Source organism: Bombus bifarius, unplaced genomic scaffold, assembly GCF_011952205.1.
Source record: "Bombus bifarius isolate JDL3187 unplaced genomic scaffold, Bbif_JDL3187 scf7180000009125, whole genome shotgun sequence".
Taxonomy (NCBI): Eukaryota; Metazoa; Arthropoda; class Insecta; order Hymenoptera; family Apidae; genus Bombus; species Bombus bifarius.
In genome coordinates, this window is record NW_022884914.1 from 832,309 (window position 1) to 855,375 (window position 23,067).

The window sequence follows — 23,067 nt, forward strand, 5'->3', positions numbered from 1 at the left end:
TATATCATTGATCCATTGCGTTTGTAAACTCGTATCTTTTGTTTTCTTCGAAGTTCATAGTCTAGTTTCAATGTAAAATTTTTTAATTGCAATAAAAATAAAAAAGCACCCTTTTTAACGCAATAATTATTCGATAAAAGTAATTGCAGACTTTGAAGCAATTTTCAAGAAATACGAATCATCGCCGTTTACTTAAAGAAAATGGCAATGTGAGAATAATTCAAAGTAAAAGGTTAGAGAAACTGAACGTAACGATCCGTGATACAAATGCGCCCGCTTTGTAAATCAATTTAAATAACAAATCCAGCAATACTCTTCGATTTTAGTGCTCTTGATACTAGAATCGTTAAGAATACTATATAGTTCGTTGATAGTTTAACGTGTTCAACCTGGCGCGAGGTTTTGATAAAAATCTTGATACGACGGTGAATACCATATCGTGTGCATTCCCTTGCATTTGTTTTACTAACCAGAAAACATTTGATAAGAGAATTCTTAATTTACTATTATCAAATAATAGTTCGTAGATAAATAACTAGTATCAAATTTTATGATTTAATGTATACAAATAGGTGACATTGTAAATCGTAATTACAAATATAATTGAGGAATATAATTGAAAAACTTGTTAACTAGATAGACTTAAGAGAAGAAAAACGAGATTAATAGACAAGTGAAATTGTTATAAATTATAACATAAAGTTACTGCTGATTCTGTGACTTCTTTTATCTTCATTATTAACTACACACTATTTTTTAACTATACAGGTAATCTGTGCCGAATTCAATGTTAAAAATGTAAATAGCGTTTGAACCGTCTTTAAGATTAGGATATAAATTTACGCGCGAAATTAGAAAATAGCTTCAGCTGAAACAACTTTATGCTTAATATATATAATATCCCTTTTTTCATACGTTAGAAATCAAAGGAAATCAGAGCAATCCTTGTATTACATAGCGCACTATATGGTTTTGAAAAATATAATTATATAGGTATATATGTATAAGGCGTGCTACCTATCAATACTCATAATTGTATTATAATGCGTGCATAAGTGTAAATAGGCGAAAATGACTTGTTATAAATACATATGTATTTATTTCAAGAGCAATTAAACTATAGTCCGCCGCCGAAATCGACTGGGCATATTTGTAAATTCGTAGGTACCGGACTTGCCGATTTATATAAAAGTATTCAACTCCTCATGCTTTACGATGAAATCGTTTATTTTGGAAGAACTATTTCAATTATGTAATTTATTATATATCGTAAATGTGGAATATTTATAAAATCTAGAAATTTGTGTTTGAACAAATATTATTAAAAGATCGGGAAAATATTCATTGTATTGTCTAATTGTAATATTAATATAAGAGTCCCTTATTCTTGTAAATTTATTATAATATCTCACAAGTTTTATTTTCTCTTTATAATAATAAATTTAATATTAGCCAATGTGAGTGAGTAATGGTTTTAATTTATGTTATTGATATGTGTCGCAGTATATTGCGAAAATTTCTTTGAACTCTCAATTTATATGCCGGGAGAAATAAAAATAATGTACGGATAGTCTCTAAACTAAACGATTTAATCGGAAACAAAAGTTCCAAACAGAGACGAATAGTCCAATCGCTGTAATTTCAACCAAGGTATATTTTTTAAGGAATTGTTCATAGAGTAGCTGTGTAAGCTTTCTTTCAAGAACGCAATGATTGCAGTATCCTTACTATACAGGTCTTCAGCAGTTTGTGCAATAAACTTTTAATAAATAACTTTTAAACTGTCTGCAGGAAGTGAAGTCTGTAGCAATATTCGGTGAAAGAAAGGAGACATTTATACAACATTTATTCGTCCATAAATGCAGCTGACGGCATGCTTCGTAAACAATTATAAACAAATTTCTATAAAACGTATTCACGAGATATTTCTTCATGAACATTTCTAGAAATGATACAACTGAAGGTTTAAATAGCCATAAAATTTAAATAATATTACACAATTATATATTTTAAAACCTAAAGTATCATAAAATAACTTATTTAAAATCCGAAACACTTTGATATAACTTTGTTGCACGATAAATTAACTATTTACAACATTTGCGTAAAACTACTCTTACGATACAGCCAGTCTAAAAGTGGGATACCAACAAAGGCAAAAGTAATAAATAGTCGATTTTACAATAATATTAAGGCGATCGATTTTCGTCGATCAATCTGTTTTATCGACTGATTCAGCAGAAAGGTGTGTAACGATTCTCGACACTCACGATCAAACGCGATTGATCTTCTCCGCGGCAAAGATGTTTTGCAAGTGTCCTTCCAATTAACAAACAAACAAGTAAAAAAAAAAGAAAAAACGAAAATGAACTTGGTTAGCGCGCTGTCAAGAAATCAAGCGACACTCTTAGATCTTAAAGTAACTTAATTAGTCGAGCTTGTACAATTACATATATATTTTTTTCGCGATCCATCCTCCGACATTTTTTTGTGAAGCATAAAAACGATAAAAATAAAAAAATGAAAACGAGAGGTATTCGAGTGAATTGATCGTTTCTTAGAAACGAGCGACGAAAACTCGAAATGAGGAAAAAAGGAAAAAGAAGTGATGGAAAAATAATAAATAACGGATGAACCAATGTATGATGTATGTGTTACGTATTGCGGTTATTATATTATATATGTACATGTAAGCGCTAATACTATTTTAACATGAATTATGCGTAATTATTCGATTTCTCAAATATTGTACATTTGCGCCGATATTGTCTATACGACTATACATATGTATATCATTATTATTATTATTATGATTATTAGTATTATTATTATTATTTTTATTATTATTATCATTATCATCATCATCATCATCATCATTATCATCATAATCATCATCATAATCCCCATCATCATCGGCATCATCATCATCATCGCCGTCGTCATCATCATCATCATCATCATTATTACTACTACTGCTACTACTACTACTACTACCACTACTACTACTACCACCACTACTACTACTACTGCTACTACTACTACTACTACTACTACTACTACTACTACTACTACTACTACTACTACTACTACTGCTACTGCTACTACTACTACTACTGCTACTACTACTACTACTACTACTACTACTACTACTACTACTACTACTACTACTACTACTACTACTACTACTACTACTGCTAATACTACTACTACTACCACCACGATTGTTATTATTATTATCATCATTATCATTATCATTATCATTATTATTATTATTATTATTATTATTATTATTATTATTATTATTATTATTAGTATTAGTATTATGAGATATTAGTTAAAGTTGAATATACTATATCTACTATTCTTTAGTGTACTTCATTTGTTCCCTGTCCCAACAGAATTGTGTCTACGTAATCTACAGACGATTTTGAGTTATAATATACAGAAATATATATTACTTCGATAAAAAGATGTATGTTTGATTAAATTTGGTTTCGACTATTTAGAAATACATTTGAATTTGGGAAAAGCCATATTAAGAAATGATGAAATTTAGATCTCACTACCAATATACAGATAGAAGATATATAATATATGGTGATTGGTAACTGGTGGTACAAGCGGAAAGGGGGTGATTCTACGTGAAAAAAGAAGTCGAAAATATAGAATAAGAATTTTTCGTTGGAGGCTTTGCTTTCGAGAAAATCGACTTTGAATTTTCGCTCGGTACGCCTGCGGTACGTTATAACGGATCTCACTGTAGATCGTTGTTTCGATGGAAAAATTAAAAAAAAAAAATTTTTTTTTTAATTTTTATTCTATATTTTCGACTTCTTTTTTCGCGTAGAATCGCCCCCTTTCCGCTTGTTCCACCAGTTACCAACCACCCTGTATGTGTAAACATTGTACTCATATATTAATTCATTATCATCAATATCTGACGACGCGATGTGCAAGAAAAGATATCCTGGATTAATAAATAAAGTACAGACAAGAAAATGTTACTTCTCACAGGTTTACTACATACACAAGATCACCATGCGTGTCAAAAATTCTAATCATAGTACAACCAGTCACCTATGTTGATTGAGACCTTTCATCCTACGATATGATTGAACAACCAGAAATACAAAAATGTATGCAACTCACGACCAAATGCGAAGAATGTTGTCATCGTTATTGTTGTGGACCAAAAGAAGAAAGTTATAATCAAATCGTCAACCAATCAAAATCGTCGAATACAATGGAAGAAGTGGAGACTAGAAAGAACAGAAATAACAAAGCATAAAATACTATAATTTATTCTTAATGGCAATGCTAACTATTTTAAAAATTTAAAATAATGAAAGACTGATCTCTATTAAATGAAAAATTATAATGATGATATTAAGACTTCTTGATCGGATTCCATGTTTTAATTAATAGTAATTAACATAAGATGTAAAAAATGTAGTTAAATTAAATACAAAATACACAGTTACATTCTTGGCTTTTGAGGCACCGCCAGTTCTCTTCTTCTAAACATCCGCTCTTAAGGGACAGGAAAAAGGAGAAGGCGTGGTAAACCTTTAACAATAATTTGTTCTGAGAAGAAATGATGATTTGTTAGGTTATATCCTTTAGTTTTTTATTTAATATTTTACATTCACAATTAGAAATGACGATTGTTCAAAAAATCTAAAATACTCACATGTGGGAGTCTATTAACCTTAAAACTTAGAACTTTAATAATAAAAGAAACAAAATTCTAGTTACTACTGATAAGAATTGGGATTCTAATGTAAGAATTTAAAACCAGACTTTACTATCTAATTAATAATAATTGTAATAAAATACAAGAAATAGAATTCATTGAAATACGATAATATGCAAAGTTTCATACGTGTTTAAATTTCAAGCATTACTGCATTCTTCCCAGATAACAGGAAAAAGCAGAAGTTGTGAAAAACCTGTAATAAAACACATGAAATATTATAATATCTTCCTAGAAACATAATTTTGATTATTAGAAGGTTTAAGATAAGGAAAAATGAAATTTTCACAACAAAAAGAATTACAATTTTACTAAAATCTAATTACTATAAAACTTAAAACTTTAACATACAAATTTAAGTTGGCAATCTAGTAATTTTTAGAATTTTTCACATTTATGACGACTTCTCGGCAGTTGCGTCCTCTTTTCAATATGATGCCGCGCGAAATGGTATAATTTCAAATATTAATTCTTATTTCTGTCACTAGGATGTAGATAACTTGGGTATGTATTATGTCCTATTAGTATTCTGATATTGCATTTTCTTGATACTTATTTTCATGTAAAATTCTATAATTCGTAAAAAACTTGAAATTTTTACGTAAGTTATTCAATTCTTTCTAACAGATTATGTATTATATTATAATAAAACAAAATTTTGTAGTAAATGTAATTGGAATCACGTTTTTCAAATATTAATATTCTGAAATATTACTACATATTAAGAAAGCGATACGAGTATTCATTTTTCCGAATACTACTATTTGCAAAATGATATCAATCTAAAAACTGCGCAAGTTCTGCTGTAGTCCAGAGTCTGTTGCATATACAAATATATATAATTGTATATTCCACATATACAGCATATATACACATTTTTTATACGTATAATCTTTTATACTGTGTATATCTTTCCAAAATTCTTTCTTCGTTAGGTAAGAAGTAATATTTATCATGCGACGCTGTGGGATATTGCAAGATAGCAGAAGACATTGTGTAAGATGTAAAATATCGCTCAAGATATCACGGAAAGCATTACGTAAGACTTAAACCTTAATCTTGGCAGATTTATGAAGTTTGATGTACTTGATCGAGATACTTATTCACAGAAGCAAATTTTTGTTGGTATTTCTATTTATTTCGTTGGTCTTTTGCTCTTTTTATTGGTCGTAATTTGTCTATTTCAGTTATCCATAAATTGTATTGCGATTTTCTGGGGCAGAGGTATGTGTAAGTATAAAATTCTATACTTCCTTTGCGATTGTAGAATATCCTTTTCATATTTTATTTATAATTTTCTAGAAGATTTTCTATTAGTTTTATAATTCAAACAGCTACTATATTGAATCGATAATGTCGCATGTGACACAAAAATGACGAATGAGTCAGATGTACGCCAAAACGTAGGATCCGAAAAAGGATTGCATATTAGGCCTGTTTATGTACATAATTCCTGTGTTTGCTATAGCGAATCATAGAGGGCGTAAAAAAAGCCTCATTTTTTCCAGGTCGATATATCAGAATCTGAGACATAAAATCCCATTTAATGTCACATTTATCCTGTCCTTAGTAAAGAGTAGAATAATACAGAATACTCTGTATGAAGTGCTCTACGAAATAATCAACAAATAGCTCCAAATACAACTTTCTTCTCAATGGAAGTTTGTGCCACGGTCATATAAACAGGTCTGGACCACTCGTGCCTGTGTAATATCCAGTAATATTATGTATACAACCATGGTCCGAATCTGTTTATATGACCATGATTTAAACATAAAGTAGCAACAGAAATGAAAATTATCTTACCAATTCCTTTCAAATTTCATACTTTACCGACATTGATACTAAACCTACCGGCGCGGTCAAATTGTCCGCTCTCGCGATTTCTACACAAATTTAACCATATTTAAACTTTATGATATCGCTTCATAATTTCTGACTTTTCCTAAAACATGCATACAGTAAATTTTTCGGTAATTAATTTTAGTTTGCTTTTTTATTTTCTGAGAAAAATTTGTACTCTGTCTTGCCTACCTATAATTGAAATTAAACAAAAGTAAATTTGGACGTAATTTTATGAAGGTTCATCATTTTATATACATTTAGTTATAAATTAACCATTATCTAAATTAAATCATAAAAACTATTACTTCTTTAATCATCGGTCATTTTGACCGCACGCGGTAGGAATAGACATACACGAAGTGTCGGTAGCTTTAGTGTTAATCTACCAGAAATAAAAAGATATTTCCGTTTCCGCTTTTCCTCCAACTTTATCGTAAAAATTTCTTCATTAATAACATTAATGAATTAATTGTAAGAAGAAAAGACCAAAGAAATATTTAATACCAATATAAGAATTTTTTTTGAACGTGAAACGTGCTTCTAAAATTAAATTTTAATTAATTTATAATGGTAATTATTTACAATTATTTATAAAATTCCAAGACAAACTTTGTGTTCGTTACATTTCGATCTCCATTAAAAAACCGTGCTCTATAGTTTTTACGTCAATTTGCGGCATTAAATGTTTTGTACTTTACTAGAAAATTGCTATTTTACTTTAAATCTATTTTAGATTACAAACTGAGATTAGATGTATTTTTCTTTTAACTGTTTCTAATACAAAGGAAAACGGTTTATTCCGTGTTTAAACCACAGTCATACAAACAGATCTGGACACTCCTATACCGAAAACGTAGGAGTAAGAGTATTTGAGTGTAACGTAAGAATTTTGTTTTTGCATACAAAAGTTATATATCCTCCTCAGTAAATACTTCGTTTATAACAACACTCGTTACTAAGGTATTTGCGCATAGATTGGATTTATTATAATTGTTTTAATAATATAAAATAACTAGCTAGTCAATTTTAATTATATTTCAAAAGAACCGCAATATCTTGCGCATGTGCAGAACAATATCTGATATCGACGCCATGTTGATTTCTTTGTCTTCATTTGGCGGACACTTGTCTCTATGCTTTCAATACAGGAGTGACCAGACCACGCCAAACTACGGTTGTCCAGACCTGTATACCTATGTATATGATCTTATGTATATATAGTGCGGTCATATAAACAGGTCTGGAGTTTCCATAGTGGAAGCATTGATGAAACCATCCGTCGTTTGAGTTAAACAAAATCGACATGGAGGGTAGGGAAAAGTTTCGCTCTGCGCATGCGTGACACATATATACATATATATATATATATATATATATATATATATATATAGGTACTATGAATGTTTCAGCAAAGACAGATACGTTGTATTCATCTCAGTCTATTTCGCAGAACAAGACCTTTTCTTGCCCTCTGTCACGATCCTTTTCAATTCAAAAGACAGACGGTTTTCTCTAACGAATGTTGAGATCTGTTTATATACCCGTGAACCGTGGTTTGTGCTTCAGCGAACAGTCACGTGGTTCTGCGAAATAAGCCAATCAAAGCGAACGTTGCGTACCACGTGATCGGAAAAATCGAAATGGTGGACGTATCGGGACGCAGGATCCCGAGAGGAGACGAAGGACGATAAATTGGGCAAGGGCCCATCATCCGTGTCATCGGTATTATCAATTCAAGAACACGATTATTCACGAATATTAGTGTAATTTTCAGCAGAACCGGCGACAACCGAACTAACGCAGGAGTATCGGTGACAGTAGACCTTGTTTACTGAAGTGTCAATCCGCCCGTATTGTACGTGTGTTCTCTAGGTGCGAGAAAACAGAAGAACAGTGTATGTCGAGTGCGCGAGAGCCACAGCTGTATCATATCGTTCTTTCGATAGTACGTTTCTGTAACGGTTTATAAGAAAAGGGGATATATTTTAAATAAACGAACAAAAAAAGAAGGAAATTCGAAATCGTGAAAACAGACGGCAATGAGTTTACAGTGAAAATTTCAGTCCATGATAGCATGCACAAGAATGCGAAGGTTTTGATGATTTATAAGAATGTAAGAATGTGTCACACCGAGCGTCTTGTTATCAGCAAAGGAGGTAACAAAAGCAGCATATTCCTTGAATAGACTTGCATGTTTTCATTACATTCTTTAACGATGATATGTAACAATCAGTAAGTGTTATGCGTGGACGAGAAATTCTTGATGAATTTAAGCCCGGTTTACTCTGTTGACGTTCACACTCGCAGATCGTTGCTGATTGGTGGTGTGGTCCATGACCCGCCAATCGGCGTCGGAAGACGGTTTTCCTGCGAATGTCAGCCGTCAGGTCCGAGGCAATCGGTATCTCGGGAACGTATGTCGTTTTTCGCAATCCTTTGTGTATCCAACGAATGATCGATGTGTTACGATTACCGTTCACTCGAGATTATTTAGAATATTATTCTACACTGTTCCTTCTTTTTGTGTCGAGATAAATCCGCTACTGTTTAATTGAAAAATTACCAGCAATGACGAAAGGATTTAGGGGGATATTTTTAAATTCGGTGAACACAAATTCATAGAGAAAAAACACAAAAAGGGATTGGGATTTTAAAGTAACAAAGAGATGTATAGATATAATCTTTTTGTTTTAAGGTTAGAACAATATTACCCAGAATTCACATTTTATTGTGGATTTGATAGATAATTTGTATTTATATGTAAAGTCAAATATAAAAAGAAAATAAAATATTCTTGCATTATGAAATTGTTTGAATCAATTAAATTCGTGTAATAGAGAAATACAACAATGACATTATTTACACAATGCAACAAATACTTGATGTAAAATATTTATGTGTCATACATTTTTTTTTTCAGATAAGATACTTCTTTAACGCACAAAAGTTCTATAATACGTACAAATGCAAATACATCTGTAATCTTTTGCAATAAGTGTATTAAAATACTCAAATGGCATGAGGATGTTTACAAAACATTGAAAACCTTGGATTATTGTCTCAGTGAAGATACTGAGTTACTGCCTGCCAACAATAGCACACCTACACTCTTTGCAACTATACAGTAAATGTCATGATAAAATATAATGGCTATCAGAAAGGTTTTGCTGGACATTCAGTGTTAAATGCATGATATCTGAATTAAATACATCATCCTATAAATTCAAAATACTCTAATTATTGAAGAACAAAATCAACAGGATTCTATAAAATTGACTGAATATATAAATTTAAAACAAAACAAAGAAACAATAGAATAATTTTAATGATTCTGTTTTATTATACAAAAAAGAAAGGGTATATTAATTTATGATTATAATACTTTGTGGTATTCTGTCCTATTGATGAAATAATATGGTAAAATTAAATGCGACCTTCAAGAGAAGTTTGGGAGCACTTTAATTATTTCTGTATGTTATGTACTGCAACGAAAGAAAAAATACAAACTTTTATTTTGTTGAACCAATTCATGATTAAGATTTGACATGATATATATGTATATAAATAAAGTCTTTTAGTTTATGAATATTGGGTAATTTTGAGTGCATTTGACAAATTTAAATTAATGTAAAAATTACCTGTAAATAAATTAGCGAAACTGTAACTGATTATTTTTAAACAAAATGTATAAAAATTATTTTAAACGTTTACATCAGTGGTTGTACATAATTGAGAAACAAAAAGAAGAAGAAACAATACATTTGAAATTTTGCCTGGATGATAGAGGACAAATTTGTTAACCCTATATAAAACAAGGTAAAATAGCATATGAACACAAAGTAATAAAATCAATAACAATATGCATAGATGTAGACTTAAAATTGAATATTATTAATTTTATAGGGTTAAAAAATGGACAGTTGTGTCTCGGGGGTAGTGCAAGTATTTGTGGGTGAATGGAGCCCAGAATATGAAGCACTTTCAATTAAAGCTACAAAACAAACTTCCTCAGCTGAAATAGTGGAGTGTATTATAGAGAGACTTGGATTAATTGATGCGTCTGTTTCAAATGGTTATGAGTTAGCAGAAGTAGTAGGAAACTCTGTTGGGCAAGAATGTAAAGAAAGAAGACTTGGGCCATGTGAGTGTCCCGTGGCACTTATGTTATTATGGCCAAAAAATGCAGCGCAACAAGAATACTACAGGTAAATATATTTGTTTAAAATGTTATAACTATATGAATATTATCTTTATATAAGGAAATATGTATGTGTTAGACTAACTTCTTTATTATTTTTAGGTTTTATTTGCGCAAAAAACAACCAGATTATTTGTGGTCAGATAGTAGGTTTCCCATGGATCCACAACTCCTCAAGGACTATTTTAATAGATTCCTATATCAACCACGAGATAAGGAGTATCCAGATCTATGTCAACTTCCAGATCTTAATGAACAAACTCTATTGGACAACCTTCGGGCTAGGTTTTTAGCTGGAAACATATATACATATGTTGGAAGCATATTAATTGCATTGAATCCGTTTAAATTTTACCCTATTTACAATCCAAAATATGTAAAACTCTATCAAAATAGAAGGTTGGGGCCAGATATACCTCCACATATATTTGCCATAGCTGATGCAGCTTATCATTGCATGCTTAAAGAAAAAAGAAATCAGTGCATTGTTATTAGTGGTGAGAGTGGCTCGGGTAAAACAGAGTCAACAAATTTTCTACTGCATCATTTGACAGCACTTAGTCAGAAAGGTTCTCATGGTAGTGGTGTTGAACAGACAATACTCAGTGCTGGTCCAGTACTAGAAGCATTTGGAAATGCAAAAACTGCACATAACAACAATAGTAGCCGTTTTGGTAAATTTATCCAAGTGAATTATAAAGAAAATGGAATGGTCCATGGGTAAGATTCTTATACATAAGATGTAGAAGATTATATAGTTTTATAATTATTAAAGACTATGATAAAATTATCTTTAGGGCGGTCGTACAAAAATATCTTTTGGAAAAATCAAGAATAGTTTCTCAAGGAAGAAATGAAAGAAATTATCATGTATTTTATTACCTTTTGGCTGGAGCAAGTGAACAAGAAAAGCAACTTTTGCATTTAGAAAGTTGCGACCGTTACAATTATTTAAATAAAAGTGGCTGTTATGGACTAGAAAATGTTGATGAACGACACGAGTTTTCAAGGCTGAAACAGTCTATGGAAATGGTTGGATTTACACCAGAAAAGCAGAGACGATTGTTTGCAGTTCTGTCAGCTGTTCTTTTACTCGGTGATTAATAAATTATTTTAATGACTTTTTATGACAGGATCTAATGACATGGATGGCATTATTTTAGGTAATGTGGAGTTTCAGCCTAGAAAATCTTATCACCATCACGACGAAGCTGTGGGAGTTAAAAATCCTGAAGTGGTTGCATTGATATCTGAACTTCTTCGAGTAAAACAAGAAACTCTTTTGGCTGCACTTACTGCTAAACGTGCAAGAGCGTCTGGAGAAACATTAGTTATTAACTATAGGCTTCCAGAAGCAATTGCAGCAAGAGATGCTATGGCTAAGTGTTTATATGGAGCTTTATTTGATTGGATTGTGCTTCAGGTAAGATATTGTGGTTTTAGCTTTGAAATTTGTCTTTTGAAAAATTATAAGATAATATTTTGTTGTTGATAGGTGAATCATGCTTTACTTTCAAAGAAAGATACCCTCAGAGATCATCAAGGCAATAGCATAGGTGTATTAGATATCTTTGGTTTTGAAGACTTTAAAATGTGCAATAGCTTCGAACAGTTATGTATAAATTATGCTAATGAACAACTACAACATTATTTCAATCAGCATGTTTTCCAATATGAACAACGAGAGTACAGAAAACAGGGGATTAGGTGGACAGATATAGGCTACAGTGATAATTCAGGTTGTTTAAATTTAATAGAAGGGAAACCGAATGGCCTCCTTTGTCTTTTAGATGATCAATGCAAGTTAGTATTTAGCATTGGCTTTATTCTTTAAAAACACAAGTAATATCTCGCATTTCTTTCAATTAAATTTTTTTCTATTGCAGCTTTCCGGGTGCAACGAATGAGACACTGCTACAAAAATTTAATACAGTACATAAAGACAATCCATTTTATGAAGCACCACAACGACGCGAAGCAGCCTTTGTTGTACGTCATTATGCAGGATCTGTTAAGTACCAAGCTGCTAATATGAGAGAAAAAAATCTGGATTTAATGCGACCCGATGGTGTTGTTGGTGTATTGAAGAATTCTTCCCTTGCTTTTGTTCGAGAATTAGTGGGTGCAGATCCGGTTGCGGTATTTAGATGGGCAATACTTCGAGCATTTTTTCGCGCTCATTTTGCTTTCCAAGAAGCTGGTCGAGCTCATAGACATGGTCGAGGTACAGTATTTTCTTTAATGATATGGAATATTCTTTTACTTATATTTAAATTCTTCATGCTAATAATATGGAGATATTTTCTTTTTATTCTAGCTGATGGTACAAAAACATCTATACAAAACAGGTATAGGACACCGAACGAGAATTTAATAAGGTATCATAATTTTCATGTCTAATTTTATATAATCTTTACTCTCGTAAAGGGTGACGAAATATTTGAGTGCTTGTATACTCATAATATAGAGCAATATTTATTAGTTATATAATAATGATCGTGATAAACAAATGGCAATGTTATTGCGCTTGTTTTTGAATATGTTTTATCTGCATATTATCTCACCCTACAAAATATAAATCTACGTTGTGCGTTGATAATATTTGCATCAAGCTGAAGAGGTTCCTATGTGTTTATAATTGAAGCAAACGTTAATTATATTTACATTGGCCACATGTCTTTTGTCCCTGTAGCCATCTTGTGACGTTGTCGACCGTCAATCTAACTATTAACCGAATCGCGTAAGTGGTCTTTTGATCCACTGTATGTGTCATTTTGGCAAACATTACCTTTTTTTATGCTAAGATGTCTTATGGATTTACAATGTTTATCTTTAGCTTTACAGCAAGAGTGTACTAGCAAAGCTTAAAATACAAATTCACTCGATTTATAATAATACAAAGTAGAGATTGCAAGTTATAAACAGCTTGTAAATCCATATAATTTTCCCAATCTTATGTGTGAGAAATTGTTTAGAGTTTTCTGTGTGCACTTTTTGTATTAAATGTGATTAGAGTGCAATCTTCATAACTTTCGTAATACAGTTACATTCTGTCATTTAAAATATATTAATTTACTTGCTATTATTCGTAAGCATGATTAACAATTCAACAATAATTTTTTATTTATACAATTCATGCCAATCATTAAAATTCGCATTATTTCATCACTCGTGAAACAGATTGTTTTCAATGAAATCATTTTCTTCCTAAAGTCACCAGCAAGCAAAGTTTAAAAGTTTAAATTAAATACTGATATTGAACAATATATGGTTACTATTTAAATACATAAAACTACTAAAAAAAAAAACTAAGCATGAGAGACTTTTTCAGTTTGCACAAACATAATCGTCCACCAAGCTATCAGAAGCAGCGCAGTGTCTGCATACCATCAACTATACCCATTACCACATTATCTTCTATACAACTCGAAAACAACGACAATGTAAACAACAACCGATTGTCGTGGCCACAATCTCGAAACATTAATCAAACGCAACACCCGACAAATGTAACCACGATGAAGGGTTACTTAATAAGGGGCAGGGAAGACCAGCCTCATAGTAATAATAAACTCAGACGGGATACTCATAACCCGCTAGAGAGGGTGCTTCCAAAAGACGAAGCAAACGTCATGGAACGCGCTAATCAAATAGTCATGTATGTAAACAGCACCTATTTAATATTCCATAACATTGTAATATTTAAGCTACAAAAATTCACTGCTCTACAATAAAGGTAGTGTGTGCTCTATAGTAATTCTGGGTGAAGGATTTCTTTGTGCATAGGTAATAGCATTTCAATAGGACATTAATGGTCTTCCCATGCAGTCATACACAGCTTTCTACAAGTATTCATTATTTTATGAAGCTTTCACATATTTTTTAGAGGTCATCAAAATCATTCTATTTGATGTACCATAATATTCACGATCATTATCGCCGGTCGTCTTTTAGTCATCACATTTTAATAATTTATTTGTTCATAATCTTAGCTACAATTAATGCATGTTAATTTCACAATAGTAGATTTTTTACTTTTTGAATTAATAATATTTAAATTGACCCATTTATTCCCTACAATAAGCTTAATTAAGAAATGTTTAAAAATCAATAATGCATTTATTTCAATTCAATTTCTATACAAATTAAGAATGGGTTAATTTACATTACATGCTGGTTGATACAGCATATATATTCAATTCAAAAAGATCCTATAGCATTAAGCTCCCAATATTACAAACATATCCTTTCTTGCTAGCAATTAATTACAATTAATTGCACGATAATATTTTTTTATGAATTAAACGAATTGCAAATTTTTTATAAGAATACATTTATGTACTAATGAAAACCATAACTCATAAAGTTAGTAGTTCGTAAAGAATGCAAATTGCTTATCATTAACACTAATAGTTCATATTAATCCATGTATTTATTTAGTGCACAATTATCAAACTATATTTCCTTATATTACTAAGAATTTCTAAAAACTTCTAAATCTGCAGATAACCACTTTTGTACACAATTAATCTTAATATTGTATGCTTCTCTATACTTGCTATCATAATCTAGTCATATAAATTCTAATGACATTCTGCTAAATGTTTGCTAACTCTCTTTCATAGTACGTTTGTAATAATTAATTGTTACTACTTGCAATGCCATACATGTCATTATAGGAATCATAAATTCTCCTTTTCCTGTTTTTCTATGTCAGGATATTTAATACTAATTTAGAAAAAAAAAAGAACCAAAATACATAAATATTTCTAAAATAATACTAATATCCTTCAAAATGTAAACATATAATTTATGTATATTTTTTATTTTGATAAGAAATTAAAAAATAGGAAAAGGAATTCGTGAAATAATTTTCAATAATAACACATTAAAATTTAATACTTTTACAGGAAAAATAAATCATTTCGACCAAGAGAACGGGGTAAGAAGGGTCTAAAAAATCTACAAACTGTAAAAACACTTGCTGGAAGAACGCAAAGTTACGGCTCAGGACCTGGAAAAGCAAGAAAGCAGCCTATGACAGTATCTGCACAATTTCAACAAAGTCTGCATAGTCTTATGGATACGTTAAACCAAGCAAACCCTTTCTTCATTAGATGCATTAAAAGCAATGCCAACAAGGTACCAAACGAGTTCGATGAAGAAACAGTGCAACGACAGTTAAGATATACAGGAATGTTAGAAACAGTCAGAATAAGACAAGCTGGATTTAACGTTAGATTAACATATGAGGAATTTATTCAATTGTATAGAATGTTATTACCTAAGGGCTTATTAAGTTCTCAGTCTGACGTTAGAGATTTTCTATTGACACTAAATTTAAATAGAGATGATTATCAACTTGGAACAACTAAAGTGTTTCTTAGAGAATCAGAAAAAATTAAACTAGACATTGAATTACACCAACAAATCATTACAAGCATTACAACTATACAAAAATGGTTCCGTGCGTGTTTAGAAAGAAGGAAGTTCCTTAGATTGAAAAATGCAGTTGTGCAAATACAATCATTTTGGAGGATGGTCATTGCCCAAAGATTTGCTCATTCTTTACGTACTAGAATTGAGGCTGTCATTCACATCCAGTCTGCTTGGAGGGCATATAAACAGCATAGTTGGTTTAAGAAACTTAAGTCCTGTGTAATTATGTTTCAAGCTCATATTCGCGGTAATAGAGCGAGGAAGACTTTCGCAGAATTAAAAAAACAGAAAAAATTGCTTGTTGATAAAATCGGAGAGTATAAAGAAACTCAAAATCAAGGAGAGCTTGTATATGATAACAGTAAGGTATATCCTAGGCTCAGGAATAACGAAGAGTAAGTACTTGCAAAAGAGGTTAAAACTATAATATGTATATTTACAAGTACTTGTATTATTATTAATGCTTGTATTTAATTTACAGGTCACTCACAGATCAGGGCTTGTTGGAATTTAATACGATTCGTAAAACGGAGTCTCAGAATCGTCTTACGTCAGCAAGGTAAATAAATATCTATTTTTTACATTAAAACTTTTGATACTTAACCACAATAATATGTGTTAATTGTAGAATGGATAATGTACTTCGAGATAGTACAGCTGATACGAGTATGTCATATTCAAAGCGTAAAATTATACCAAATACAAGAATATTACAAGAATCTAGCTCGATCTTAAGAAATACGGATTCTTTTCCTTCGGATGAATTTAATGAGCGTAAAAGTAGCTTGGAAAGTTTGACTAGTTTAAGAAGCTATGAATCTCAAGTGAGCAACAGTTCTGAATCTCAAGACAATTCTTATGGCAAACCAATACCGAGCACTAGAACAAAACGCTGTGATCAATCTCCAGTAGTTGCCGCAAATACAAACTTAGTAAATGCTTCGAGCCGATTGCCGTCTGTTAATAAACGAGCAGACAGTTCATCGACGGGATATAGCGATGGAGAAACTGATACAGAAATTCCGAGTACAGTACAAAGTGCTCCGCCTGTTTTTAACACAGCTCCATCATTTCCAAGTCCACGAGAAATTACATACCATCAATCTAACATGAGTTTAACGCATAGTCCAAATTCAGACGTCTGGCGTCGCCGAGCAGACTTTTCTTCGTCCATTAACTATAGTGATTATTTACTGCCTGGTCCTCAAAAATCAACCTTGACGCGTTCTCCAAACGTTTCTCAATATAAAAGTATAGCGGATAACATGTTCGAGCAAGTGCAACAAGACAAACCAAACGAAGCATCGAATTATAATGTGAAATTGGATAGTGACCGTTTTATTCATATGGATAGTTCATCAGCTAGAGAACAACGTCGATTAAGTGATAATAGTGTACCGAGCGAGCGGATTGAAAGCGTCCCAGTTTCACCTATCAGACGTGATCATGGTTATGGCCACAGTAAAGAAATGAAAGATTTTAGTTACTTGAGAAGGCAAAACTCGGAAGGAGATACATCTATGAAATTAGATGCTGTGAACGATGAAAATGCTTTAAAAAGTCCCTTGTTGAAAGGAACTTTGCCCAAGGAGAAAAATTCGAAACCAAAGGAAAAATGCGAACCCGACGTGCCTGTCAGAAGTGCCAGAAGAAATCGTCCCACTAGAGAAGTCCAGTGCCGATCTATGGGTGAGAGTGTATCAGAAACCAACAGTGGAGAAACCAAAAGTCTATTTCTGGGTACAATCAAAGAGAGTGACCTACATAAAGCAACAACTATAAGGCCTCGGAAAGATAGTCCGCATGATACACCATCCAGATCAATAACAGATTGGCCTGTAAACAAAAATGAAGCTGCATCGAAGACACAACAACCTGGAAAGCGCATGAGATCCAACGCTATAACAACATTAGAGCTGAGGAGAAGAAATTCGGACCCAGCAACTAAAATATCAGGACTTAGCGAAGACAAACCTGGAACTGATACAAGTCCCAATGACCTAAAACTCGCACCTGGAATGAATCTATTAGAATGGAAAGGCAATCTTTTCACGTTAGCCGGTCATTGTTTTAGAAAAGTAACAAGGTTTGCCAAAGACGATGTGTGCGTATGCTGCCACGAAAAGATGGATGCGTTCGTAACACAGGGGCACAAATGTATTGACTGTAAACAATTATACCATGTCAAATGTATTCAGAATGGCGGAGTACTTAAAATGCCATGTATATTAGCAAACACTCCAGGTAGGCGAAAACACAGGAAACCGCCACGAACGCCATACGATGCCTCGAAACAAGTAGTGGTATCGAAATTCAGCTTAACCGGTACATCCGCGTTCTCTGACAGTACCGATAAGATTATATCCGACGCGAAAGAGTTAGCTCTCATGCAAGATTTTATTACGAAGAAGATATACATAATGGAAGGACAAGAGGAAGGCAGGAAGCCAAGCGAAGTCGATCGTGTATTTAGGCAGGCTTTGCGTAAATTTAAAGACGACCTAGTGATCACTTACAGCGTTGCTATTCAGCAAGGTGTGGAAGGCAACATCAAATACACTGACTTAATTGCGAACTTTTTGCACGTAATAGAAACAGTCTGCAAACAAGAAAATACCAGTGAAGATTTTCCCGTGACGATGGGAGTAAATGCATTTAGAGGATTCATGAATGAATTTATGACGCTAGTCAAAACAGAAGCACCGGAGAAACAGAGTAAAAGCAAGCGTAAGAAGGAAAAGAAACGAAAACATGAAGAACCAATACGTCATGGTAATCATATGTTCCAGTTAACTATTATAAACATCCCTACAGCTTGTGAAGTATGTACGTCTTTCTTTATGTGGCCTATCGAGCGAGGACTTGTCTGTCAGAGTAAGTATACATATTTCTTCCCTTTTCTGTAGCATTTATTTATTCGTATTTACATTTCTATGTTTAGATTGTAAGTTAACGTGCCACAAAAAGTGTTATATAAAAGCGTCGGCAGAATGTGGAAAGGAAGCGTCGCACGAAATGAACTCACGGAAAATATTTGGTGTACCGTTGTATAAATTGGACTGTGGTGACGGTAAAGTACCGATAGTGGTAGATCGGTTAATTACAACCATAGAGATGCATGGTCTGTATACAGAAGGTATATATCGAAAGAGCGGTGTCAGTTCCAAAGTGAAGGAATTAAAAGTGAAAATGGACGAAGGTGATCTGGAGAAAGTGGACTTTGAGAATTATCAAGTACACGTGCTTGCAGCAGTATTGAAAAGTTTCTTTCGAGATATGCCAGAGCCTCTCCTCACCTTCGAGTATTACGATGATTTTCTGCATGCTGCGAACTTAACGGATCCTCGGGATCGAATCAGTACGCTATTTGCAATTTTGAAGAAGCTGCCGAAGCCAAACTTCGATTTGATGGAACGACTGATCGTTCATCTAGCTAGAGTAGCGCTTCATGAAGTCGACAATCGAATGTCTCCGTCAGCCCTAGCAATAGTCTTCGCGCCGTGCATTCTAAGGACGAATAGGACGTTGCCCGCGCAAGATTCTTTACAAGATGTTGGCAGGCAGACTTGTTGCGTCGAAACGATCGTACAAGAGAAATTGAGGGTCGTGCGAGCAACTTTAGCCGACATAAATACACTCGAATCCGCTTGTCATACGGCGACTTATCGTTTATCCAGTTTACGATCTTCGAAAATCTTCAGCCCAGAGGAGTTAAACGCTGCGACCCCAAGTGTGACTGCCAGAGGTGGTACTACAGATCGAGAGAGAGATCGAGGCGATGAAGAGGAGGCGCTTCTCGTCGATCATATACAAGAAATCCAAAAGGAAAAGGCCCTACTAACTTCAACTCTTCCCAGCCTAACGAGAGCTTCTTCAGACGACGACCTACTTCTATCTGCCACAGACTTGGACGATGGATCTCTTGACGATCTTCTTCCATCTTCTGCCGGTAAATTGTTATGATTTCGTTAATTTTGATCTTTCGAATACTGTTTATGCACGTATGCGTCCAGAAAAACAAGTTCATTTTTGCCTGTGTGCACGTGTATACAGTGTAAGAAAGAAAAGATTTAGTTGCATGTTCTAATATACACTTTTCAAATAATATGATATAAATCATTATCTTTTATATTATGATAATAAGGACAAATTAAAGAAGATTTATATTTTATTATAAGAAGATATTTTGAAACATAGATGCTAGCAGTACTGATTAAAGTTAGATTCTTTTCTCTTAAGTTAAATCATTATAATTTATGGTTTTTGCTTTATGTCTGTCAATAGACGGACTCGTAAGAAAGAGACCTATCCAGAGGCAAAGTTCCGCAGACAATGCATTTCCGACGATCATTAGTGTCGATGAAGACATGGTAATGGTATGACCATCCACGATAAACGTTACCACGAAGAATGATGATCGTCAAGTGTAGCAACATGACACACGCTGTGAAGCGTTGACTGACGGCAGCGAATCGACGAGTCTTACCTCTGGTCTCATCGGCAAGCCGCTAGTAATTTAAATAAGTAGTAAACACGATATTAGGTAGGTCTAGTAATTTGTTCCACACGAAGTTCAGCTGATAATTCGATCAAACATTATATATATATATATATATATATGTATATATATATATTATTATATATTATTATATATATATATATATTATTATATATATATATATATTATTTTTTTCACTCTGTCGCAAAGCTTTCAGGGGTTTCTAAAGAATGTTTAACAAATTACGCGAATATATAGCTTCACGTGAAATGTATTAAATATTCATTTTATAAGCTATTTTTCTCCTGGAATGCATTCCTTTTATTGAAGACTGTGTCAATCAGGCTGGATATCTTGAAAGCTCCATCGAAGCAGAACATTTACATTTTGTAGGTATTCTATAGTAGAATATCTCTTCATTTTGATACATCATGTTTCATTCCTCTGTACCATGGACGTGAAGAGTTATGATAGTTATCTTGTCAAGAAAAACGGAAAACTAGACAAGGATTATCGGTTGTTGTTACAAATGTTTAGTCGCATTTAAATTCTTCTTCTACTTCAAGTTTTTTATCGGTTCGTTTGAAAACAATCTATCCTTGTTCTTCGCTCTTCTTACAGATTTTATAGACTGTTGCGTGAATCAACACGATAATAACTACTTTTTTTTTTACTAGAAAAGGCGCAAGTTTATGCTGAGTTTTTTGACAACCGCAGGTTTAGAAAGGAAGGTATTCGTATTGTTTCGTTAGCAGAATAATGGAAAAAGGACGATAGAAAAGACGGTGTATAGAACAATATCATTGATCGATGGCTTGAAAAGAAGTGATAACGAGTCACCTCGTCAGATTTTGTTTTTGCCAGACATATTCCGTTAACTTTGTTTTTTTTACATAGAATACTCGCGCACGCGATGCAATAGATAGTTATCGAATCGCTGCTTCAAGCAAGTGATTCGAATCACGCGGAAAGAGGGAAAGAGGAAACCAAATTGTAGCTTGTACATATATTATTAGGTTATCCGAGAAGTTCGTGCCAATTTTTATACCGTTGTTCCGATCAATATTTTAATCGTATCTTTGGATGCTATGAAAAGCGTAATCAACCAGTTTCTTCCACAGCTTTGTTTTTCCTTTATTTCCTCCTCCTTTTTTTCTTTCTGGCAGAAACATATTAATCATTAATGATCTTTTCTAATCTTCCATTCTAATCTCTATTACTATATTGATATTATTAAATAAATTTGTTTACTCGTTAAAAAGTATTTTTCATAGAGTGCAATTCTAATTTTTCTCGCCAGAATAGCGATTCGTTTTGGATAATGCCTAAACATACCCGTACAAGTAGAACCATTTTAGGTAAATATAATGCGGCGTAAACTTCTCGAGTCACCCGATATATACGATAATGAGTATCTCGTAATAATCTGTTATTATTGTTATCTTTACGAGAGTCGTTACCAAGATTATTTCTATTGTCGATATATGCCGTATAGGGTTTATACACGCCTATATTCCGTTGATAAAATACATAAAACGCAAACACACACACGGCCTGCCAATTATGTACTTTCGTATCAGTTTTTACTTAGGCTACTTTTTTTCATACAGGGAGACTCCTTTATATACATAAACGCGTTCGAGCGAATACGTACTAATGTATAAATATTACATAGACACACGGATTACACATACACGTGGAAAACATTTGTATACAGTAATACTTATGTATATACAAAGACTTTTTTTGTATGCACCGGACTGAGCAGACGGTTTTTTTTACTTGAGATTTATTACGATTTCGTTTTAGTTCCCCTGTCGTCCAGTGCCTTTTTTCTTCTTTTATTTTTCCTCTTTTTTTTTCTTTTTTTTTTTTAAGTTTCAGCTTTCTTTATGCTCATCTCCCCCTTTTTTTTAATACACCGCTATAGCGTACAGTTGGTCTGTTTTTCTGTCGTGCGTCCTCGTGTTAGACTCGAATATCCAACAATTGAAAGAGTCGTGAAGTTATTCGAGCGAGACGTTGGAATAAAATATTTCGATGTCGTGTTTCGCGAAAAGTAAAAACAAAAATAGGAAGAAAGAAATATTATTTTTATTCCAACATCTCTAATTTATCTAGCCTTTTTTATTTTGCATTTAATTGAAAGTTCCATCGTGCTATTTTAATTTTAATTCGACGACAAAGCGTATCAATTTCCCACCAATTTCATATTTCAGTTATGCTTGTATTCACCGAATTACCAAAATCATATCCCCCTTCCCCTTACCTCACTCCCTCCCTCCCTCTCTGTTTCGGGATATTAAGAATATTTTAGAATAACATGCACTCGAT

The 23,067-nt window shown here is 32.8% G+C and overlaps 1 protein-coding gene across 5 annotated transcripts; it reads left to right on the plus strand.

The window, feature by feature from the left end:
• The first annotated feature begins 8,124 nt into the window (after positions 1 to 8,124).
• On the plus strand, positions 8,125 to 20,875 carry LOC117213545 (unconventional myosin-IXAa-like). Of its 5 annotated transcripts, none has more exons than XM_033458961.1 (15): positions 8,125 to 8,754; positions 9,519 to 10,414; positions 10,502 to 10,803; positions 10,899 to 11,516; positions 11,594 to 11,892; positions 11,960 to 12,219; positions 12,292 to 12,599; positions 12,683 to 13,020; positions 13,114 to 13,174; positions 14,128 to 14,454; positions 15,707 to 16,630; positions 16,717 to 16,794; positions 16,864 to 19,109; positions 19,177 to 20,184; positions 20,520 to 20,875. In XM_033458961.1, exons 3-15 carry the CDS (start codon positions 10,511 to 10,513, stop codon positions 20,615 to 20,617), a joined length of 6,858 nt encoding a protein of 2,285 aa, XP_033314852.1. In that variant the 5' UTR covers positions 8,125 to 8,754; positions 9,519 to 10,414; positions 10,502 to 10,510; the 3' UTR covers positions 20,618 to 20,875. The 5 variants fall into 5 exon arrangements, with proteins under 5 accessions (XP_033314852.1, XP_033314853.1, XP_033314855.1 ...); XM_033458962.1 differs by having other exon boundaries at positions 8,125 to 8,543; XM_033458964.1 differs by lacking the exon at positions 14,128 to 14,454 and adding an exon at positions 13,489 to 13,536 and having other exon boundaries at positions 8,128 to 8,754; positions 20,520 to 20,874.
• The last annotated feature ends 2,192 nt before the right edge of the window (positions 20,876 to 23,067 follow it).

Coding starts and splice junctions, on each gene's coding strand:
- LOC117213545 (XM_033458961.1), top strand. CDS start 10,511: ATGGACAGTTGTGTCTCGGGGGTAGTGCAAGTATTTGTGGGTGAATGG. Junction 12,220..12,291: donor TTGATTGGATTGTGCTTCAG/GTAAGATATTGT, acceptor TGTTGTTGATAG/GTGAATCATGCTTTACTTTC. Junction 16,795..16,863: donor AATCGTCTTACGTCAGCAAG/GTAAATAAATAT, acceptor TGTTAATTGTAG/AATGGATAATGTACTTCGAG.